The sequence below is a fragment of the Cariama cristata genome, unplaced genomic scaffold, assembly GCF_000690535.1.
Source record: "Cariama cristata isolate BGI_N322 unplaced genomic scaffold, ASM69053v1 scaffold11422, whole genome shotgun sequence".
In the NCBI taxonomy this organism is placed as follows: Eukaryota; Metazoa; Chordata; class Aves; order Cariamiformes; family Cariamidae; genus Cariama; species Cariama cristata.
This window is the reverse complement of record NW_009602145.1, coordinates 18,033-37,552: the sequence shown is the minus strand read 5'-3', so window position 1 is coordinate 37,552 and position 19,520 is coordinate 18,033. Positions and strand designations below refer to the sequence as shown.

General features: G+C 44.8%; 1 protein-coding gene across 1 annotated transcript; it reads right to left on the bottom strand.

Moving 5' to 3' along the window:
• On the bottom strand, positions 1 to 19,047 carry SH3BP5 (SH3-domain binding protein 5 (BTK-associated)). Its single transcript, XM_009694623.1, has 6 exons — positions 18,887 to 19,047; positions 10,524 to 10,654; positions 6,416 to 6,458; positions 4,226 to 4,445; positions 1,033 to 1,293; positions 1 to 290 (listed from the first exon to the last, which is right to left on the bottom strand). Exons 1-6 carry the CDS (start codon positions 18,908 to 18,910, stop codon positions 109 to 111), a joined length of 861 nt encoding a protein of 286 aa, XP_009692925.1. The 5' UTR covers positions 18,911 to 19,047; the 3' UTR covers positions 1 to 108.
• Positions 19,048 to 19,520: the final 473 nt, after the last annotated feature.

Genomic DNA, 19,520 nt, shown 5'->3' with positions numbered 1-19,520 from the left:
AACGCTTAAGATTTGGCATATATTATTGGCACAATGTTCTTCAAACACTTAGAAGTTCATGTATAAATATTTATACTCCCGTTAATCAGGACAGGGCACGAGAAGGACTCAGCCAATCTGGGCAGCTTTTCTGCCTGCGCATATTCCCTCTTTGATTTTCATGCACTGAAGGGAGAGCTGCTTCATTCGGTTATCCAAAGCCAGCCCCTCAGTGGAGCTGCTCCTGTTGCTGCTCCTATTCTTGTTCACTCTGTCGCTTGTCTTGTTCTCAGCCCCTTCTGCCCTATCCCCTGCAAAGAAAGGATTAAACTACATGTTAAATCCAGATTTCATTCTGCAATGCAAAGAAAGGATTAAACTACATGTTAAACCTAGATTTCATTCTACAGCTGAAGCTTCAAGCAGGTTCCTCTGCAGCTTCCCTTGCCAACGCGCACAAAAAACCCCAAACCAAAACACAGGAGCAGGAGCAAGATGCTTTAACAAAACCAAAGTTGGCCTTTCAAGCCGCGCTCGTCTCGTGCACTGCATCGGCAAATTACAGGGTAACCAGCCTTAGGCTGGAGTACACAAGAGCGGTGGTAATCCTCTAGTCTGAATTTGTCAGCAAGGGCTGGCAGAGCCTGCAGGAGGTTCCTTTTGGCACATTATTTCTTTTTTTTTTTTCCCTGGAAAGCAGGGTTTTCAGCAAGCAGGACAGTAATTAAAAAAAAAAAAATTTAACTCAGATTTTGCTTAAAATAAACATACCATCAGAATCCCACCAATTACTTATTTTGTGACAAACCTCGAACCCCTCCACCAAGACAGAACTGGGGAACCTTCCTAGCCAGGAGAAGAATAATTAAAACATTTTAGATGTCATCGTTAACTGTGGGATGCAGGGCCTTCAAGAACTGCCTTCTCCAAGGAAGCGGCCAGCGGGTCAGAGCTCAGTGAGCTGGCAATATGCCTAGGGGAGCTAAGAAGGTTTTCCTGCTCCCTTTATAAAGCTGAAAAACATTGGCCCGGGGCGTATCCAGCCGTGCATACCTCTTTCCGCTTCACACTCAGGGGAGGATGCCCCGCTGCATTCGCTTCGGGGGCCGAGGACAGGAAAGATCATCCCAAACTCGGAGAGGGATACAGGGCTGGGCAGATCCAGGCTGCCAGGTCGTGTCGCAGGAGGAAACGAAGTGGGCACCTCACAGGGACTCGTAGGACCAGAGCTGAAGCTGGACACTGACTGAGTTTCTGAATCTTCTTCGGATACAAAGCTGCTGCCGTTGTCATCTTCAAACACTTCTGAAGCCACTGCAACGTTGAAAGAATATTCCAGTTAACAAACATACTCTGCTTCTGCACCTTCCCAGCACCACCTTGATCCTAACACAGACTCCTGATTATTTAAGGCACTAATTAGAAAGAAATAGCGCCAGGGGCGGTTTGCTTCCACCTTATCTTCCCACTTTTGCAGTTAAAATCCAGCAGGAACTCCCAAAATCTCTTTTTCGATGAGGATCACCAAGCAACACGAAATCTTAAAAAGCCCCACCCACATATATCATTTTCCCTGCTCATGTTTGCTCAGATCTGAGTTCTAATTAAAGCAAACCAATTCCAAACTGTCTGGCTAGATTAAGCTGCAGGGTCTCCGTTAGCAACGGGAGGAGGAATCCATTAAAGAAGGTTCCATCTTGTGCAACACAGGGGTGTCGATTTTGCTAAAATTCAACATTTTTCAATCTTGGCCTATTGTGGGATGGGGACCTATGAACCAAAGACTTCTGCACACAAATAGTCCCGCTGGGATCACAAGGGTTTTTTTACGTGCAACACAACAAAAGCGTGTGCTGGAATCACACTGGTCTGCAGAAGTCCCACGAATAGCAAGACATTTACAGTGACCTGAGGTTATCTTCAATTACTCCTTGTGATTTCTGCCAGTGTTAGAAAGGCTCAGAACCACCCTGAAAAAGCGGCGGGAGCAAAGCAGCAGCGTTAACGAAATGGCTGAAAGGAGAAGTTTCAAAGTAGTTCTTCTGTTACCCCGGCACCCTGGGGCTCACACACAATGCTCAGACACGAACGGTGCCAACAGGGGCAGCTACCGTCGTGGTTCTGGCAGATACGTTCAGCCTCTTTCTGCTGTAGTTGCAGATTGCAGAACTGTACTTACACATTGCAGAATTGACCTAAAAGGCTTCAAACATAAAATGGATAACAGCATTATCCACCTTCCTGAGCCCCCTCCAGGGTACTTTGTGCTCAGAGACAGTTTGTTGTGGTTTGAGTTTTGTTGGTTTGGTTTTAATGATGTCAAATCCCAGACCGCAGAGTGGCCTTTCTTCTCACTTGCTGTGTTTTATCAATATCTGGTGAGCAATACAGATAAATTTGCAGGGGGTGAAAGCAAAAAAGAGTTGGGCAAAAAAGATGTTTCCGATTACAGGAAATTGGCAAGATGCACCACACCAGCCAGTCTACAACAAGCACAACTTGAACTGTAGCTTACTTATCACCATCTCAACTTACCATAACACACAGGAGCATCTGCTAGGGCCAAGAAACTCTTGCTGATGATGAGGTGTTTTATTCAACTCTGGCCGACAGAAATCAGGATATAAAAGGGCCTTGGTGGAAACCCCCACACGTTACAACGCACGAGAGTTTAACCTGTCAAGGCTATTTTGGTTATGTCTGGCAGGCTGCTAGTCCTGCCCCATCATAACCCAGTTCCACGTTGAGACTAGACACGGCCTGGGGTCCTTCCACCTACATCAGACCGTGCAATTCAAAGAGAGGGCTGAGTCCGTGCTGCCCGTTCTTGCCCGCAGCCTCAGCAACTGGTTGCTCTGAATTAACTTTCCTGGCTCTTTCTACCTCTACATACCAGGTCCCTGAACTCCTTCAGCACAAGAAAACCTTCAACTTGGTTATACCTAAGGCTCTCGGGAGGCAGTCTGCGCAAGGAGGGGGAACTTGTGGGTATCCAGAGAGGCAATCCCTGCCTAACTCAGAAAGGCTCAACCTCGGGACTTCAGGGTGACGGCCACAACACCGCAGTCACTCACTGTGGCAACTCAGGTCCCAGCTGCACAACACTGAGCGAGAGAGCTCCAGTACGTCACGCAAAAACTCCTCTCCTGCCGCTGCAGAGGACGGAGGCCAGCCCGGGGCTGCCTCCCAGCTCCCACGGCACAGACGGGCTGTACCATGGACATACAAGGCCTCGGCACTAGTGGCTACGAGGGAACTGCACGCTCAGCCTTTGGGCATCAGGGTTGTGTAATTGTAAACTCCTTCAATCCTGACCTAGACCTTTTCCCTGCAGAAATGGAGCTGAAATACAACTTAATCTGGGATTTGTGAGCCTGGGCAGCAAAAAAAGACCTTCTGCATCAAGAATGGGAGAAAGCGTCCAGGAGGGAGGAAAAAGTAGGCCACATGCCATGTCCATCTATCCACTTTCACCCAGAGCCAGGACAAAAGCAAACTTGCAGTACAACAGATCATTCCGAGTCTTTGCAACGCAAGGTCCCCACATGCCCCTAGAAAGCAGAGTTTACCCATGCTTGGAGCTTGCTGGGTGGTTGCTGCTGTCACCCAAGAGAAACGTCTCTCGTACAGAGCCTCTCAGTACGCTGCATTAGCATATTACTGCTTCTTTGCTTCCCTTGTTCCCAGCACACGTGCTTTCCTGGAAACGCATATCGGCAAAAGATCTGCAGCACAAAGGAGCTTATCCTTACACCCCTTCTGGGCCACCGTCACGCCTTCCCATACGACTGTACCCACAACTTTATTCCCTCTGCCACAGGCCCGACATTGCAAGACCAGCGCTTGATCCAAAAGGTCCGTTTCCAAACAGCGCTGCCGCCTCAGTAACCTGGCTGAATGGTCTGCAACAGCCTGCGATCACCTCAGGCCAGTCACCAGCAGCAGCATCGCTGGCTTAAAAATTAGACGCATGCATTAATTTTGTTCCTTTCACACAGCACTGTACAAAAAACAACAGTGATGGTACGGGAACAGCTGATGCACTTCAACTCGTATCCCTTCCCCTTGAAAACTGGCTATTAAAGAATACAATCAACTCCTGTAATATCAAGAAGAGTAACAAGTTAGCCACAGTCCCACAACAACCAGCAAATTTCAAACTACAGAATACGACAGCAACCTTCATCTCGGCCTTTCTTACAATGCCCACGGGACATTCCCAGGCACGGGAATGCTCTGTACTCACTTGAGACAGTGTCCGACTCTTGTTTACTTGCTGACAGGTCTTCCACAGAGGTATTGCTCCCTTCAGCACCCACGCCGCATCCTCGGGGCCCCATGGCAGTGGACCGTCTCCTCTCGTGAATCTCATCTGAGATCATCTCCAGGTTTTTCAAGGCAGTCTTATACTCTCCCTTTGCCAGGGCCAGTTTTGCCTGCAGGTCATCCACTGTTTTCTTCAGTTGCTAACAAGGAAGACAGGTATTAGATATGCTTTAATTACGAATGACGCACAGTACGCGGTTCTCTGTTACGCGTCCACGTGACTTGGCTCTGCACAGGCAAACTAGCATAAAGCAGGGTGGGTATCTAGGCGATGGGAGAATTCAAAATTCAAGAGCAGGCAGTGCAAGCAGTGGCAGTTGTGAAGGAGACACCAGCAAGGCAAATAACGGGAGCCAGGGGCTGGGACTGCCTCTAGAGTGTGGTAATGGCCCCTGACAAAGCATAGAGCAGGGGTCTCCCCGTTAACGCACAGAATCTCTCATTAACGTGAATGCAGCTCTCAATAGTATGTCACTGCTTATCCCATAGCCACCCTGAAGGGTTTGCTGGTTGCAGGGCACAGCATGGCTGCAGGCTGTGCCGAAAGGGGCTAAGCCTTGCTCTCCTCTGAGCACCAAACCCATCGCTTCTTGGTCACTAAACCTGCAGAGCAGAAAGCAGTGAGCCTCAACCCCTGACAGCTGTAAGACAGCAGTTTCCATGTCCGCAGGCACAAACCTGACTCCAGAACAAGGGCAAAAGCGTTGTACACCCCGTCTCCCCCAAATGTAAAACACCACTTGTGTACCCGTAGCTGCCTCAACTCTGGTTTATATTGTACATTAAAAGCAATCTGTGCTGCCTTTTGTATTATGTTTTACACAATCACCCTCCTTCAGGAGGGCACTGAGCAGCTGTCACGGAGAAGTACCAGGGCCCCAAGCAGTGGGCCTTTACCCATGGAGAAAAGGGGATTTCTCAAAAGATGCCTCTCGCCAGAAGGCATTATTGGGCTGGCATGGCACCCAGCCCAGGACAGGCGAGGGTTCAGCTCTGTGACCACAGCTACACAGGCAGGCAGGACAGAGGAGCAGAGGGCAGCCCAAGCCTGGGTGTCCTGGCAAGGAGAAGGTGTGTGCCAGAGTCTCTGAGGCTTACAAAGAGCTGTTGCATCTCAGGCAGCTCAGGGAAGGGCTCACAAACAAAAAAAAAAAAAAAAAAAAAAAAAAGAGAAGGGAAAATAAAAATAAAAAAAGGTGTAGGCCATACCTTGCATCCCAGGCAAGGAACAGGAATCTTCTAGCCAGGCTCCTGCTGACCTAGCACCCCACTGGAGCCTTCCTGCACCCGTGGCCAAGAGTGCAAGGCAACATGTTCCACTTAGACCCTGTACATATCCCTCATACCACTCTTCAACTCAGGGGAGCCAAGGCTCCCAGTTCTGAGGGGCCACATGCAGCAAAAGTCACTCATATAGAAAGAGAGTGAATTTTTAGTGCGACTTTGCTCTCCCAGCCCTGGCAGCTCCAAGACTAAGGGCTGTAATAGCAGGGATTACCATCCCATGCACAACTGCCATGCCCACCCCGGGGCCGCTGTGCCCGAGCACTGGCCAGACATGGTTGCACCACACAGAGTGCAGTGCAGAGATGCCAAAAAAAAAACCAAAAAAAAGCCCTGGCAGCCTAACCAGCCAAACCCCAAACCCTGCTTCTGCCAAATCCAAAATCAGAAATTCACATCTGCATGATGTTTGAGTCCTACAAGCAGGTTACTTGTGCTGTTAATTGACCCAACCAGTGAACAGAAAAGAGCATCCCGAGCACAGTTAAACAGTCTGATGCATAAAACATAGGGGGTGAAACAAACAAACAAACAACCCGAACAAACCCCAGAGACTTCAAACTACAAGAAGTAAAGACGGTCAAACTGTTATTTGTGGAGCTCTGGCAGTAAGCAGCAGGGTTCAAACACTCTTATTTCACACAAAGAAACAAAGCCTCTCTCAGTCTTTTGTCTTTAAAATGTGCTTAGCAAATTGCTCTAGAGGTTTTGAATTGAATTGGTTTTGTACAGAAACACAACACAGTTGTCGGAGCACTTTACTGCTTATGGTAAATACTGAAATTATATCTAAAGAGTTTCAGATGGATCTGAATTACATACGTACCTCCAGTTGGACGTAGTACTTTGCCTTGAGTTCAAAATAAGGTCTGTGGAAAAACAAAGAACAATTGTTTACCATCACTGGGACTGAATGCAGAGCACTGGAGTGGGAGTTGCTCTCTTCGCAGCATTAACGGAGCTATTTTGTGTTTCACTGTAATCCCGCAAGACTACAATCTAGATGATAGAACACCTACATGTGCTCTCAATGTCTCTCTTTTCCCCTCTGATATATCTATTTCTCATGGGTCTTTTGACCTAAATACAAATTACAAAATTCCAGTTTTTGGAATTGACAGCACAATTCCTTCAGGCCTAGATTCCGCAGGATATTGAACTGCGATGTCCAGCTTCAGGTGTAGGCATCCTCTCTGTAGGCATCTAATTTTTGAGCCCACAGCACATGTAAATTCCCCACAGAAGGTGAACTTTAGACTTCCCCATGTTCAGATGCGGGGGTGGAGGGGCAGTTCTTAGGTTTTTCAGTGAAGGAGAAGGGATGAAGAGAGGTCAGAGCACCACGTGCAAGGGCACGGCACTTCCCACCATTAGCCCACCAGGCACTTCCCTCCCACCGCACAGCTCTCCTCCGTGTCCAAGCAAACTGTTGGACAGTGTCACCCCCACTCTTGCTTGGACACGGAGGACAGTGTCACATCCACTCAGTTTCCAGCTATAAACAACAAAACTTGCTTATGAGGTTGGCGGAGGACAGGGGCACAAGAGGTGCGGTACAAAGCCTAGAAACCACATTCAGCTTCAAACTTTTGAAGTCCACAAGCCAATATCATCTGACCTAACGCTGGGCAGCAAAAGCAGCCCTGATTTTTCAGGAGGGCTCACTACCCTCCTCACCTCTCAGAAGCTCTCCTGGAAAGTATGGGAGAGAGAAACAATCAGATACGGTTTTATACAAAATACAATGTTAACTACTCTTGTTATATTTCTAGCCTGACAGCAAGCCCCTTCTGAGCTATACGTCCTACTGCAGCTACGTTTTGGACTGTGCACTAGAAGTCAGGAGTGTGAAACTGTGGCTTTCTGATCCTATATGCTTTGAAGGGTTGAATTCACTACGCAGTGATACACAGAATAACAGTTACATTTCCCTGAGACTAGGTTATTTTGCAGCTTCTATGTTTTTAATCAACCCCTGTAGCGTCACTAGGAGCACACAGCCAAGTCTGCGATGTTTCCAGTGACGCTGCTCCAGTCAAACTGCAGCTCTGCCTTCCCTCTCTGGGACATAATCCTACCAAAGTCTACACAGATGGATCTCCCAGGCATGGTAAAACATCGCAGTTGAGGGTCTGGATCCAACAGTTAAAAGGACTCCCACGGCCGTACCCCAAAGCCACGGGAGGGCAGAGACACTGACAAAACAGTGCTGCAGGGAAAACAGTGAAACCCACTCACCTCAAAGGACCTGATTCTCTCCCTTCCTTACCCTGGTGCCAACTGGGAGGGAACAACCAGGCTTGAATCCCAACCTCCCATCAGCTTCCACAAGCCTGGAGGCAAAGTCCCCTTTCTATCAGCAAACAAGCAGGCGTGCCTTTGTATGGTGCAAAAAAAATAATACATTTATGCATGTCCGTGTGTGTATATACACGTGTGCATAGACACAAATACATACACACGCATGTATGAGCAGGCACGTTTACAGGTAACAGGCAAGACTGATGCCATCTAAGCCAGGAAAAGGAAACAACAGCCTGACGTGTAGAAGCTCAAATGCAAGTACTCTTCCTCGTACATCGCTAACACACAGCCGGGCATCTGACGCCGGCAGAAAGCAATGCACTGGCAGGGTAGGGACTCGCATCTCCTCGGGTCACTTCATTCTCTTACATCCACGACCCTGTAACTATAGAAACCTGGTCCATGACACAGCAGGGCTGGCGAATCGTCCACTGATGCAATTGGTGTCCTACATCATCAGTTGTTTATGTCCATGACATTGCATAGTCAAGTGAAGTGCTTTTTAAGTCGACGACAGGAATAGTGAAAGGCACTTTGCCCAGGTCACTGAAGCAGAAAGTGATTTCCAAAAACCAGCTAACACAGGCGAGTTCATTATCCTACAGCTCAGCGGCACTGAGCCAGAAGATCTGGCGACTGTTAAGAACATGCAGCCGTATGCACATTCATAGCTTACAAAAGCACCCAGAAACAAAATTAAAAACAAAAACCAAAACAAAACAATCCAATAATCATCCACTCATCAACTTTACACAGCATATCATCTAAATGACTTTCCTCCAGGCTGTCCCAGTCTTACTTCCAAATAGTAACGCTTTAAGCATCTTAATCCAGACTGAAGCAAGGAGTAAATGCAAATAATTTTTTGCACGGAAAGCAGCAATTCATTCAGCATGTCTACCCACGAGTTTATGGAGAGGGAGGATGGACAGCATGGGGCTGAAAGGCCCAGGCATTACAGCCAACTCTCCTGCACCACCCAGGGAGAAGAGCAGACCAGTTTGCTGGTGTTAAATCCTTCCTGAAGAGAAGCTAGTAGCCAGTTACACCCCACGATACAAGCAGACGCAAATTCAGTGGCCTCATTTCCCAGTTTTATGTAGCTGCTTGACAACACTGATGTCTTCAGCTTAGTTTCAATATTCCTTTAGTGACTGACCTTTCCAACATCCCTATGTAGTATGACTTCAAATACGTGCACGATAAGCCTGTGCCATCAGGCATCTTCTGCTTTAATACTAGGTTAGAATTGGCATTTCTGTACACCCCTTATTAAAGGATCTCCAAACACCCCACCTAGGTGGCTTATGCTGCAGTCAGCCCTGCTGTGAGACAAAGGAATATGTTGGGATCCTTCCAGACAAGTGAAAACCAGCTTGTCCTGAGGAGAATGACAGAAGATAACATCCCCATGAGAGTAGCTTCAGCAAGGAAATAAAGACTCAGAAGGCAAATCACAGGAGAGGCAAATCCTGAGGCATCAGGCTCAGCCCCATCATTGTTATAAAAAGGTATGCAGGACTCCACTGACAACTTATCAGGGTCTTTATTTTAAATCTTATTGTAAGGAAGGAACTCCTAGCAGCCAAACCACATCTCAGATATTGCTCTTACCCAGAGAAATCTGTCATTTAGTGATCCGATGATGTTTTTTATAGTCCCTGTGCAGTGCTAGACAAACAGCATGCAGCTCATTCTAGGAAGCCATGCTGCTACGCTGTCTCAGCAAGCATGCTTGAATCTTCCTTGAGAAGTACTAATCCTTTCTTGAATTCAGCAAACACCAATCAAAATAGATTTTTAGCTGACCGATTTCACCAAGAAGTCATTTTTAGATGGAAGGATTAAAAGTTAAATGCAGCAAGCAGATTGTTTAGACAAGCTACAGTCTGGAGATATAAAGAAAATGACTGTGAAAGATAAAGAGGATTAAGAATTGGTTGTAAATAGGGCCAAAATTTTAAACAGGTTCTGAGCAAAAAGCTGTTTCACTTCTCCACAACCGAGCAAAACTGCACATCAAATGCAGACATGTTTATTAAGGATGCTTGCTGCTTAGCTATGCTCTCTGAAGTGTGTTTCCTTCCCCAAGAACAGCTCTCGCACAGCTTTGCTATGGCAGCATTAGGAAGTAAACAAGTCTGATGTACAGCATGCTACGCTGATGCAGTCTCGCACCTTTCAGCTTGCTGTCACTTGCTTTGTTAATCTCCTAACTAAAAAATGAGAACTAAACTGCAAACAATCCTAAGCTGCAAAACATCTAGGCACAGAGCTCTGCAGCTCTCTAGGCAGCATCTACGTGAATCCCATGAGCATGTTCCTCAAGTCACACGCCAAAGCGTTCAGCGCACTAGAACAACACCAAGAATATGCCTAGAAGAGGTTTCTTATCCCACTTAGTTCACCAGTCTATCAAGTCAAGTGCTTCAAAAGACACTTAGAAGAACAACAAATGCAAGGACAAAGACCAATACCAATTGTGCTGTGAGGCTGTTGTATGCCGACAGGAGCCCAAAGGGAGAGGTACAAAAGACAATACACTTTTACAAGTTTGAGAAACCCCACTGAATCGATATTTCCCCCAAGCAGATTTCGCCACTAAACTCATCTCCAAATGTAAAACGTACTTTGATTTATTGATGGCTCTTTTCAGCTTCTTCTCCAGTTGTTTCATCCTTCCCATAGCGGCATTGTATTTGGCTGCAGTCTCTTTGTGAACCAATTCACTTCTCGTTTTGGTCTGTTCTGCCTCCATGACCTTCAAGAAGTAAAAAACAGGTTGAGTGGCAAGACACAACGATCCATTTCTTATTTTAACCACCAGCATCTTCATAATCTCTCCAATCAGCTCATGTTAGGAAAGTGAGGGTATAGAAAAAATTACTTTCAATGAACCTACTGAAAAGTCTTTCCTGAAAGGAGCAGCAATATGTCAGATTTCCAAACACCGTGTTCATTATGACAGAGGTGTTGCAGTTTCCTGCATAGTGTCTCTTACAGGTGTTCAGAACAGCCTCAAATTTGGGGATCATCCATTTTTTTAACCCAGTTAGATATTCAGGAGCAGAGCAGCACTAACAGAAGTCACAGTTACATTTAACAGTGTCATTTCTGTTCCCTCCTGCTTCTCTCATGGGAGCCTGCCTTTCCCAGCAGGAAGCCGACAGGCTGCTCAGCCCCCGGCCGCAGTCCCATCACTCTGGAAAGGGCTGAAAACCAACCACAGCGGTGGGAGGACTGAAATGCAGTTCAGCCTGAATCACCAGTCACCAGAAAACAGCACGTCGGATGACAGCCTGTTTGCAGAAGGCCAGGAAGCCAACTTTTCTCTTAAAACAGCTGACTGGCCTCAAATCATGCTTTCAACACCAAAAATGCACAGAGGTTTGAGCCGTGAGCTGATGACCAGCCCACTATCCGGGTCCACAGATGCTTAAGGTACAGCAGTCCCAGGCCCAGCACATCAGCCGCTCTCCATGGCCAGTCTGGACCTTCCCCATCCAGTTGGGCTGCAGCCCTGCCCACAAGCTTGCAAATTCTTCCCAGCAATCATTTCTTCAAACCTTTATAAACGCCCACTGCCGTGACATTTTGCAGAAATCGGGAGTCTACAAAAGCAACAGGAAAAGTAAATTGGTTGCTCTGCTGGTATCCCGTGGTCACGCTTTGCCAATAATTCTATCCAGGATACTTTTATTGTGTAAATTTGAGGTGTCAGAGGTGTAAGTCAGAAAATTTGTTTTCTTTAATGCACTTACAGTCAAGATCCAGACAGGGAGGTAACCGATTTGTTTAAAGTAAGAAAAGTGGTGACATCTCCCCATTGGTTTGGCAATGAGGAGAAAGCAGGCAGTTCTCAGGCTCCCTCTCTTGCAGCTATGGAAGTATCCATACAAAAAATGGCAGAACTTGATTTTCTCCAGTATTGGATTTCGAAATGTCTCAGCTGTGAAACCAACTACTCCACAACTTCAAGCAAGTTTGCTCCAACTGGTCCCACCACCAGAATGTGCATCTGAGCTCTCAGATTCAGAGAGGGAGAATATTCAAGATACCTTGATTTTAAATAACCTCACTCACAAAGTTCTACTTTCTTTTAAGTGTCCCAGCCCTCAGGTTGAACTGAACAGGGAAAAGAGCACAGTCAACTTGGACTGGCTTGGAGCGCTGCTCCTCTCAGGAAAACTGTCGTGTTGTCCTTTCTGATTCCTCAATGGAAGTGTGAAACGGCTACATGCCAAAGCTGAACTGCATCAGCATCAGCTAGAAGCTCTTCCTGCTACAACTGGAGGCCACATTTTTCTCATCTGCACACACCACTTATTATTAAACAAAGAAGCTGCTACAGAACTTTAAACGATGAGAAAGAAAGGTTTCACAAAGTCTCTTTTGATTAGAAATAAAATACTCAACTCCAACACCCTTCAACAATTTTATATATAAATAAGGCACCCACTTTCAAAGAAAGGTCAAAGAGAAAATATCTATCAGATTCATAACAGGGTCTCTCCTGCATCCTGAAAACAAGCTGCAGCCTCCTATCTTGAACAAATGTTCGAAAGTTAGGTTGATGCAATGACTTTCCCTAGTGAAATGTGTCAGACAAGGCTGGGTTTAGCATGGAAGTGTCTTAAATTAAAACACAGTCTCCAAAGACCGCTAAGAAGTTGGTTTGCCTTCTTTGTAGTGTGGCAAGGAAACTGCAATTTAAAAATGCTGGAAGCTACAAAATAATGGAGCGGCTGGAATTTGCCAATGCTCAGTTAAATGTCAATCCCTCATATCCGTTCTTGGGGCAAAATTAGTATCAACTTTGATATCTGGGATGAACCACATGATAACTACTACCAGCATCAGGGTCATAACACAGGTCAGGTGTCCAGTATCATGTTGGTTTTGCACATCTTTCATATCAAACATCACAGAAACGCTGAACCCTGCAGAACTGGGATTTGAGGACGACAGATTGTAAACACCGCAAAATATCTGACAAAATATGGAATTTGCTGTCAGCCATATATACACCCACGTTCACTACCCTTTCCAGAAAGAATAAAAAAAAAAAAAAAGGTTGTATACTTCACCCTTTTGAGAAATCACTGTGATGTAAGGAAAACCATCTCCCCCCACTGCCTTGTTTTCCTATGGGTGTTCTGTCATCGCGCTGACGTTACCCGCACAAGTCTGTGGAGAGGCCAGAGACAGCCTGTCCCCTTCCCCCAGGACAGCGGCTCAAGGAGCACACTCGAGGCTGAGGACAATACCTAGAAGACTGTGAGGTATCTCTGTGGAGATCCATCACCTGCCAAGATGCATTTAAGCATTTCATTCAGCCAAGAAGAAACAAAAAGATCATCCACACCTCCACAAAAGCCAAACAGCCTTTAAATAGAGAAGCTGTCCATCAGGGCAGGTGGAGAGAAACAGACTGCAAACCACACTGCCACTTCTACATCTGGGAGGTTCAATGTAAGACCAGCTAGGGAAATCCCTCAACCTTTTAAAAAGGTCTTAGATGATGACCAGCAAGGCTTGTGTGGGAAAGAAGTCCTTTTAATCAGACCTAATAATACAGCTGGGGAAAAAGCAGTCTTCTATGGAGTTGTAATCAAGCTTTTGGTCACAGTTACCGTATAAGCTGTTTTGTCTAATAAAGGTCATCGTGCTTCTACCACCAACGTCACCTTGTTGATGCTCCTAAGCCATCACAGATGCAACAGCATCACTTAGAAAAAGGCAGAGATAAAAGCGAGGATGACACCTCTTCAAATTAACACTGCTCAAGACACACCTCTCCTCCTTACATTGTACCTGCCGTTCATACCCTTGGGGCGAGCAGGGGATGTACTCTTACACAAAAACATCAAGAGCGGGTGAACTTCTAGGATGCTTACACTTTCACTGGACATTTCTGTGGCCCATACCTGTCCTTAATTACTAGATCACCTATTCCAGGCAAAACTCATTCTCCCAGGTAGTGCAGGCTACAAAAGACAACTACTGGGAAAAAAAACCAAACCAACAACCAAACAAAAAAACCCAACACAATTATCAATCAGTTCTTCTTCTCTCCTTCCCTACCCTCTGTTTCCAAGGCAGATGCCAGGGAAAGGCAGGTCACTGTAGAGTATATTCTTTTAGTAACTAAGTCTGTACAAGTAGATTTGTTCCCCCAAAAGATTTGCATGATCTGAAGCCAAAAGATAGACTCCAGGCAAAATTTCAGTAACAACAGATGCAAAAGAAAAATTTATCAGTGAAATTAAGCAAAGCTGACCATCTAAGCCAGAGAATTACTCTGGACAACTGTTTCTTTCTCAAAAAATTAAATTGATGGCTCTTCTAGGGAAAGAATTAGAAATAAGAGGTAAGAGACAACGCAAGATCAGTAAACCAGGAGGATAGAATCAACAATACAAGGGATTGCATTTAACCCTGCATTTTCAGGGTGAAGTGACAGACAGGTTAGGGCAGGGAAGGATGTGGATGTTTTTGTGTTTCTTTCACAGACTTTTCCTCTCTTTTTCTCCAAGTATTTCTATCTGCAGGAAGTATCTCTCTTCTCCACATCGCGAAAGCACCCACGCATTTTACACTGACAGATGGTACTTCACAGTATAATATCAAAGGGAGCTTCACAAGCCAAATTAAACCAAGAGGGAGCATGCCTCCTCCCTCTTCGCTTTCCCCTCACCCCTTCTTTTTTAAAACGTCTCATGATCAAGATCCAAAGCATTTCTTCTCCCTGCCAGAATTTACGAACGGAACGTATCTCAGGAAAGACTGTAAAAGCAGAAGCTTTTTAAGATTGCAGATTGCATCAGCAATTAGAAATTCGCAATTTCTCTTTAAATTCATGAAGGATCTTCCTTTCTGCTCCGGCTTGTCTCAAGCTTGAGGTAACACATCTGTCAGTACTTTCCTTTTGTACACATTTATGAAGGATTTTCAACAGGAGGATAAAAGTGAAGATCTCTCTCCTTCATCCCTCCAAAATTCTCCATCTTTTGGCCCTTTTATAGCCCTGCTCTCTGCACCCCAAACTGCAGCATGATAATTCAAGGTACTAGCAGATAGGCAACACGCTTCCACTTCGCAAAAACATTTGCTCCAAATTTTAAAGACAAACTGCAGTTACCAAAAACCTGGTAAGCCAGTGGTCAACAATGAACAGTACTTTTCTTCTCCAGGCAGCTTAAGAACTCATCAAACCTGTTTACATGCAAGCTAGGTGACTACATTTCCATTATAATCATCAGAGAATCCATATTACAATGAACTTGCCCCTCTGGTCACATGAATTGTTCTCCAGACATCATCAACTTACTGATCAGACCTCCTTTGACTATAATGGAAGTTTAGGCAAGTAACTGGGACACACAAAGTAATGTTCCAGACACCTGAAACCGATGAGCTAAAGCCCAGCCTAAGTGTCATTACACTTATCTCAGATCTGTGGAGAAATGGACATCTAGGAAAAAAAGCACATTAATTTACCCAAAAATACACATCAAGTTAAGAGTAGAGGCAGGTAAAACAGCTGCCTGACTTGCAGGATCGCATCACAGTTCCATGCTTCACTCTGATCAACACATTGCTCAAGCACAGACATTTACAGGGATTAGTTACATCTTCACAGGCAGGCAGGCAGGCATCCAGCTCCTATTTAGACACCTAGCCTCCTTTGGAAACATAACTCAAACAGCAAGGTGAAAAAAAGTTGCCGAGTGGCAGCCTGCACTCCCTGTACCTATTCATGGTGGTCCTATCTGCTCCGCAAATAAAAACATCTTCCACATGTTACGCTTCCAGCCCACGCAGGATAAGCAAAATTTCAGAAACTCTCCCATTTTGCATCAGTTTAATTATACGATTTTCTATATCAGTAGCTACAAAAGCCTTGTTTGCAGTAACCCGCTAAGACTGTCACATTAAAAATAGTGTTAATAGTTTTTTCAGTCTATGAAGAAATCAAAAAGCAATTACAACATGCAACCCTTATTTCCATTTCCTCCCAGAGAGGGTCTGCAAACAGCATTTCCCATTTGGTTGTCCTTGTCCACATCCATTGGGTCAAGTGCAAAAGTAACCAGGCAGTATTTCCATACACGCCTGTAAGAAAAATAAACATCTCATTTGTTCTCTTGCCTTCCCTTTTCCTTTATGCTCTCTGTTTGCATCGTTTGTCAGCTACCAAGCTGCTACAGGGCTCAGGTTTTGTTCCAAATTTCAGGTTAATTCAATAGAACCTGCTATGTCTGCCTAAGAATAGCAAATAAAAACACTTTACTCTTGCCTGACATTTCTATCAATAGAGAAACAAGTGAATTAGTAGCCCAATTCTAACATTTGGCACAGAGGTGCTTTCCTGCACTTGATTCATTGCTGTACAACGCCCAGTGCAAGATTATTTTCTGCCCAGTACAAGCGTAATTTATAAATGCATGCAAAAAAGCTAGCAAACCCAACCAACTACAGTGCAAAAACTTTCTCCAAGAGTGATTTTATATGTGGAAGTAGAGGAATTCTATTTCTTAACCCTTATCCTTCACCCTCAGAAACAGTTTTTTCCATTGGTAATTTTTAATGTAATTAATAGTTACTGATCTGAGTTAACAGCAACACCGTGGCAGTCAAGGAGAACTTTTGTTCTAGTACATCTTGTCCTCCAACCTGTTTTCAGTCACAGCTTGGTAGGGAATGATGATGTTTTCTTCTCCTTGAGACCTCAGTTATTCTGTTTACCTCACTGAACACTAAGCACTTCACTAATTGCATGCATTGAAAACAAGGAATTATTCACTCTGCTCCTAAAGAAGTTAATAAAACTCAGTCAAGCACTCCAAACTGTTTAGCCAGGACTTCCAACAGCATTTTCACCCTTCTTGGCTCTGGCCTTAGCATTAAGACCTCCAGTATGGCCAATGAAAATCAGAAGACAAACTGCCACGTAACTCTTTCAAAATCTGCTGTACCTCAGAAAGGTGCAGATAGGTGCTTTTCTGGGAACTGAGCTTACCCAGACTATTTTAAGCACCAGGAAGAGCTGGGTAATGTGCTTTCCATTCAAGGAGCCATCAGCTGCTCTATACAATCAAGTCTGGGCCAATGAAAATCAGAAGACAAACTGCCACGTAACTCTTTCAAAATCTGCTGTACCTCAGAAAGGTGCAGATAGGTGCTTTTCTGGGAACTGAGCTTACCCAGACTATTTTAAGCACCAGGAAGAGCTGGGTAATGTGCTTTCCATTCAAGGATTGTATAGAGCAGCTGATGGCTCAAGTCTGTGCCTAGGAGATTTTACAACTGCAGTAAATAAACCTAAGGTTCCTATTTACTGTTCAGCTGTAACTATCAGAGACATGGTTTGAACCAGTCCTCTGACAAGTAGATATTCTGCATTCAGTGATGATAAGTATCAACACCACCAGCATGACTCCATTAAACACTGTCAGCAGCCATCTTCTGCTCTAAATCACTGGGTTTGCCTATCTCAGGTGTTTTCCTCTTGCAGACTGTCAGGGAAGGATTAAGGGTTGTAAAAGGACACAGAGATCCCCTTGGAATATCCAAGGAAAAGAGGAATCCATTTGAACTCTCTAAACTGCTAAGCATTTCTTTTCTCACCCACCCCAATACAAATTGTCGTTATGCCAGCTAGAGAGAGGCGGCTGATAGGTGGTTGCTAGCAGTCTCCACCAGATCTCAGCAGTTTAGCAGTCAGGAACTCTAAGCAACTCCTTAGATACTTCCAGTTTTCTCACCTGTCTATTCTGAGAATCAAAAATGGTGTATGCATTGCTGGACTTTGCTCCTACTGAACAGGGATAACAACTAGGGAATCTGACAGCTGTTGTTGTCCTGGCGCGCACGCACTGCAAAGGTGGGTCTCCCTTCAGAAACACAGAAGTTACCAGGTCTGCAAATACCTAACGATAACAGGGACAATGACACAAACAATACCCTGGGGTTTGTCTTCTCTTTCTTAATATATACCAGGTTTTCCATCTCTCCCCTACACACAGCCAACATCCTTTGTTCCCTGTTTCTTCATCAGGCAGCTGGTTTTTACAATTCACTCTGAAATAGAGGCTTTCTTATAACTGAGAAGCTTCTGCAAGAGAACAGAGCTACTGCATTGAGGACTGCAAGACAATGCAAACATTGTATGGCACGCTAGCGTATTTGGAATTGCAAGTTCACCTTCACTGGCATATTAAGGGAACCCTGACAGAACAAAGGGTTTTAACTTCGATTTTTGGTTCTTTCATGTCAAAAAAAAAAACCTCTCTGCCCTTTTTTTTTTTTTAAACAGGAAGAGAGAGACATGGCAAATGACAGGAAAATTCTTCTTGACAGCTGCTAAAATGAATACCATCTTTCATTGTTAGATGGTGTATCTCTTTTGTAGATTTAAAAAGACTTTACAAAGGAGGTAAGACCTTGTCTGCATTTGAAAGTTAATTCAGGATAGAGCAGTGTGCAAGCTTAAAACGCAACACACGTTTTTGAGTAATTCTACATTCAAACACACGTTTCCAAAGCAAAGTGCCTTGTTCAACTTACTCCATACTAAGAACAGATCATACTAAAATTGGACCACGTCCCTGTTTTTCCAAAGTAAGAGTTTCCGTAACATGTGTATTCAGAAATAGCCATCCCTATGCAATTATTCTAGCATAACTCCAAATGCAGATATGCCTGAAGACGTTGCTTATCCCTATCATATAAGTGGTAATTTTTTTTTTTTCTTTAGAGAGCTACTCCACTAGCTACTAGCCCAGCCAGATAAGAGAACTATAGTTGTCCCAGTAGCAGCCCAAGGCCCAAATCATTTAACCTTAGGCTTCATAATTTTCTGTAGTTTCATTTCCTACATGTCATGTATCTGGACCAATACAAAAATTTGGTCTTTCAGAAACTAAGCCTCATACACCACAAGAGAACACAAAATATGGAAAAGACAGATGCTGGGGAAGGTTTGTGTTACCCTCTGAGTAGCATGGTTGAGCATCTCTTGCCAGGCAGAGTCAAACTGACGTTTGTCATCTTCCAGTAGCCTCTGCTCAGCAAGTGAAATGGTCTCTTTTGCAGCACGCAGCACTTCAGTGGCCCTCTGAAAATCCTGAGTCGCCCTCTGAGCTTCCAGCTGTGCCTAAAAAAAGAGAAGTTGGGATCAGAGACAAAGGAACCCTCACAGTCACAGTTAGATGATCTACCACACTAATCCCGGGACTTTAAAAACACCATGCCAGCATTACTGTTTCCCAGCCTTTTACTTGGAAGTGACACATTATTTCCTCACTGGAGTAAGTACTGCTAAGACAGCAGTTCCCACTCAAACAGGTAATTTGCAAAGAACCTGTCTCATGGTGTTAGTACTCAAAAAACCACACAGCTAATGACCTACAAATAAGCACCTGGCTGAGAGATAAATGACATAGGTTTCATCACCGACAAACAAAACAAAACATTAACAGCAGACTTGTAGCATGTCAAGAATACATCATGAACGGCACTCCCTGAGTTTAGTCAGGGTGGATTTTTTATCTGGTGCACCATTAATTACACTGAGGAAATGTTTTGCAAGTATTACATTGCTATAAAGCATAAACAAGTTTTCT

What these genes read in the sequence shown, in the direction of transcription:
- SH3BP5 (XM_009694623.1), bottom strand. Translation starts at nt 18,910, where the DNA reads ATGCTCAACCATGCTACTCAGAGG. An exon ending in TCAACCATGCTACTCAGAGG is followed by an intron (nt 10,655 to 18,886) that starts GTAACACAAACC and finishes TACTTCTTGAAG; the next exon opens with GTCATGGAGGCAGAACAGAC. An exon ending in AGTACTACGTCCAACTGGAG is followed by an intron (nt 4,446 to 6,415) that starts GTACGTATGTAA and finishes CTTCCTTGTTAG; the next exon opens with CAACTGAAGAAAACAGTGGA.